This window comes from Nicotiana sylvestris, chromosome 7 (genome assembly GCF_000393655.2).
Source record: "Nicotiana sylvestris chromosome 7, ASM39365v2, whole genome shotgun sequence".
Taxonomy (NCBI): domain Eukaryota; kingdom Viridiplantae; phylum Streptophyta; class Magnoliopsida; order Solanales; family Solanaceae; genus Nicotiana; species Nicotiana sylvestris.
The window spans coordinates 3,302,594-3,306,595 of NC_091063.1; the positions used below are offsets into that span (position 1 = coordinate 3,302,594).

Consider the following 4,002-nt stretch of genomic DNA (forward strand, 5'->3'; position numbering starts at 1 on the left):
ATCTTCGGAGCATTAGAAGAAAACAACACTCCTGTGACTAGTTCTCTACTTACATTGCTCATAAGCCATGAGGTGACGATGACATTACATCGATCCCATTGACTTTCCAATTCTGTACCAAAATCTTCCCTTGACGTCGATATGTCAACTGGCATAATTTATTCTTCCCTTGCAATGCGACTTTCATTGCACGACTCCACATAGAATAGTTTTCCATTCTTGTCAAAATTAATCCCACCGACATGAATCCAGGACTGTCTGAAGGATGGAGGTAAAGAGGATGATTATGATCCAGTATAGTTGTGCTTCTGACCACTCCAGTTCCAGATCGAGCTCCAGCATTCACATTCGTGGTTGAATCTTCATGAATTGCCATTGAAATACAAAAAATTAAGGTTTAAGCTTTTGAATTTGAGTAGATCCTCTTGAATTTTTCTTCAACTGCTCGAAAAATTCCCTAGAATCACTCGTTAATACTGCTATGATACCATGATGAATTAATCAATGGCATGCAATTAGAAATCGAAGATTAGGAAGAGAGAAATTTAGAGAGAGAATTTTGAGAAGAAGAACTCTGCTCTTTCTGCTATTTCTTTCAATTACAGGGATAATGAAGACCACTAAACAGTGTAAATGGAAAAGCTGTACTTAACTACTCTAACCAACTAGTGGGGCCCAGCTATACAACTAATTACAACTAAATTAATTTAACTAATTAACTACTAACTGTAACTATATCCTTTACAGGGGCCCCATAAATATGGAGCCTAAAGCAATTATTTTATTTGCTCTATGGAAGGGTCGCACTTGAGTCTATATAGCCCGGAAAGGATAAACAGAAATGAAGAGCAAAGTTGGTTGACGAGGATGACATTAATCCGGGTTATAATAATAATAAATAGAACCGACTGTTCTGGGAAGAGTCAGGAGAGTGGCTACTTAATTAATTGTTTTGCCCTAGGATTTGGCCTTTCACACGTCTGAATGGTGTATTAATTACCAATACTTCCTTTGGACTTATACCTTCACATTAGTCTTAGAAATAGTCAGATAAGTGTTTTTTTCATAAATTTTATAATCTTTTATGTTGCATACCGTATTTTAAGCTTTATTAATTCACCACGCAAAATGTTGCCATCATCAGCTAATTAATATGTACAATAATGTAAACGGTCCCTCTAGACAGTCTTCTCTAATCCCATTTTAAGTCAATCTATTCATAGTAGTTAGGAAAAAAAAGCAGTTCAGTGTATAAAATATCTTGCATTCACATAATCCAAGGAGTGTGATATAGACAAGCTATTATAAAATATACATTAATGACTGCTTCCACGGCTCAAACATATGACCTATATCAATTTTATTTATTACTTGAATTTTGAATGGGATTAAAGTCACGAGGCAAATAGGAAAAGAGGTGAATTTAAAAGTATTAAGTAATATATTAAATGAAAAGGCTCCGTATAAACCTATGTTGAACACATCCAAGCATATGAATCTAACCGTGTGAACAGAAAAATCATTATTAAATAAATAGTGACAAAGACTAGACCAAGACCGCTGTCTCATAGTACTCTGCATCTTCCTTCTTGTTTCGCTCTCCTCCTAATTACAAATTCTAAGACATAGATCTCTATATGGGGCAACTGCACAAGTAACTAGAGCAAATGCAAATTAAGGATTTAAATTTGATTAATATTTAAGTTGAATTTATTCTAATTTTAAAATAATAGGGTTGGAATTTAATATGTATTATAATTATAGTTATATATCGTTATTCAGTATGGAAGATATTAAATTAAGTTGAACGCAACGATATGATTGATGTACATTAATAAACTACTATAAACTTGGGGCTTGAAAAGATGCTACCAATATTTATGTTTTGCATGCGTGATACAGAGTTGGTTTGATTTACTAGTTGAGTGAGACTCCCAAGTCACGAATTCTTATCCTAATGATACCTGCTGGAGTTTTTTAATAGTAACATAATTAGGAGAATCCGAGGCCGCCCCTGCGCCCATGCCATTTCAGAGTTTTAGTAACATTTGATAGAATTATAATGAGAATTTTACACTATTCGAGTAATTTAACCTCTTATAATAGATGAATTTATTATTTATTGTAAGTTACTATATTCATTCCAATTTACGTGAATCTATTTTCTTTTTGATCCAGAATGATACATTTCTAAATTTAGAAATAATTTAGCTTAAATTTTCAACTCTGTCCTTAATGAGAAACTTTTATAACCACACAAATACTCTGAACCCATTTTTGACTTGTTTAGGACCACAAATTCCAAAAATCTTCGCTCTTTCTTAAATTTCGTGTCCAGTCAAACAAAATTACATAAATTAAAATGGAGGGATATTAAATGGAGTTACTTACAATTTTCTTTTTAAATGACCTAACTTAAACCCTTCCAAAAAACAATAGGATTAAAGAAGGCACTTGACTCATTGAAGGTAGCATTTGATATTATACCACATTTTAGTCACATGCTTTGTCTATAAATTTAAACATCTTCTTATAAATTACCCGTTACTACTACACATTCACCCTATAAATAGAAACTCTCCTCCCGTTGGTTGCAACTTGGGAACCCTAGCTAGCTCTCTCATCTTCCTCCTTAATTTGCCTCAACATATAACACAAAAACTCTGTCATTATATTGTAAACAACGTAACCATGATTGAATCTCTGTCCAGCTGGTTCACTCCCACTGTTCTCTTCTGTGTTCTGAACCTCATGATTGGTATTATTCTCATTTCTTCTAGCTTCAAGAATGACAAAAAACAACAGCAACAACAACAATACGCTGAAGATAATAACTTACCTCAACCCCCCCGAACTCCATCTTTATTACAGCGTGTTAGGTCTGTAAATTACTTCTCTTTCGTCCCTGAGCCCTTTAATTCCCCTTTAACTACTCCTCATTTCGCCGACAACTCTTCACCTCGACTCGGCTACAGTCCCTCTTTGCTTCAGCGAGTCCGGTCCATCAACTTCTCTTTCTCCTCCCGGTCCGAAAAACCCAGCCCGTTTCCGTCTCTGGACCAATACGCCGGCCGTCCAGCTGATGAAAATGAACCTCAGAAGGTTGAAACTGTAACTGTAACTGAAGAAGAAGAGGATTTGCAGTGTCACGTAATGAGAAGTAAATCTACCACGTGCGCGGAAACTACGTTAATGAAGAAGTTGGCTAGTGAGGAAATACTGGCGGCGGTGCAGAAGGAGGAGGAGGAAGAGGAAGAGGTGGTGGTGGTTAGGCAGCGGCCGGCGACGGTGAGGGAGAGAAAGCAAGGGATGAAGAAGTCGTTTGGCCGGGATGATGAAGCTACTGTAGATAGGAAAGCTGATGATTTTATTAGCAAGTTTAGGGAGCAGCTGAAGATGCAGAGAATTGATTCTATTCAAAGGTACAAGGAAATGTTAAACAGAGGTGTGTCCATTTAGGACAACTTTGTCCTTGTAATTTATCCTTTCATGTATGGCAGATCCATGTCGTTTTCTGTCAATTCAAAAGTAAACACGATTTGGTTGTCGCATCTCACTTAGTTGAGTGAAGTTAAGTGGTTATTCTTTTGTTATTTTGATATATGAGAAAAACAACTGATTTAAGTAGTAATTTTAATGTTTAGACGATGCTGCCCAAGAAAGTAGAAACTAATTCTTAATTGGAATATTGTAAGAAGGAATTTTTTTCCTTTCTATGCAATATTTAAAATTTATTTATCAAATTTATCCTAATTACCACTCATATTTCACCTTCAAATCTTATCAAACGACCTGGATTCCGGAAAACATTAGTCCAAGCACAGAATATTCTCCTTTTAAATTCAAAGTTTTGGGGAAAACATTTCAAATACAATTCACGAGAAAAGTACGTAATTGAAACACAAATATATCTCCAAGAAAACTTTTACAGTAAGTTAATTATATCTGATTTGATCATGAATATTGGCCAATTTTCAATTTTTTTTGAGCATATAGTGACAA

General features: G+C 35.1%; 1 protein-coding gene across 1 annotated transcript; it reads left to right on the forward strand.

Annotated features, from left to right (window-relative positions):
* The first annotated feature begins 2,451 nt into the window (after window positions 1–2,451).
* LOC104247334 (pathogen-associated molecular patterns-induced protein A70-like) lies at window positions 2,452–3,599 on the forward strand. Its single transcript, XM_009803314.2, has one exon. It carries the CDS (start codon window positions 2,692–2,694, stop codon window positions 3,457–3,459), a length of 768 nt encoding a protein of 255 aa, XP_009801616.1. The 5' UTR covers window positions 2,452–2,691; the 3' UTR covers window positions 3,460–3,599.
* Window positions 3,600–4,002: the final 403 nt, after the last annotated feature.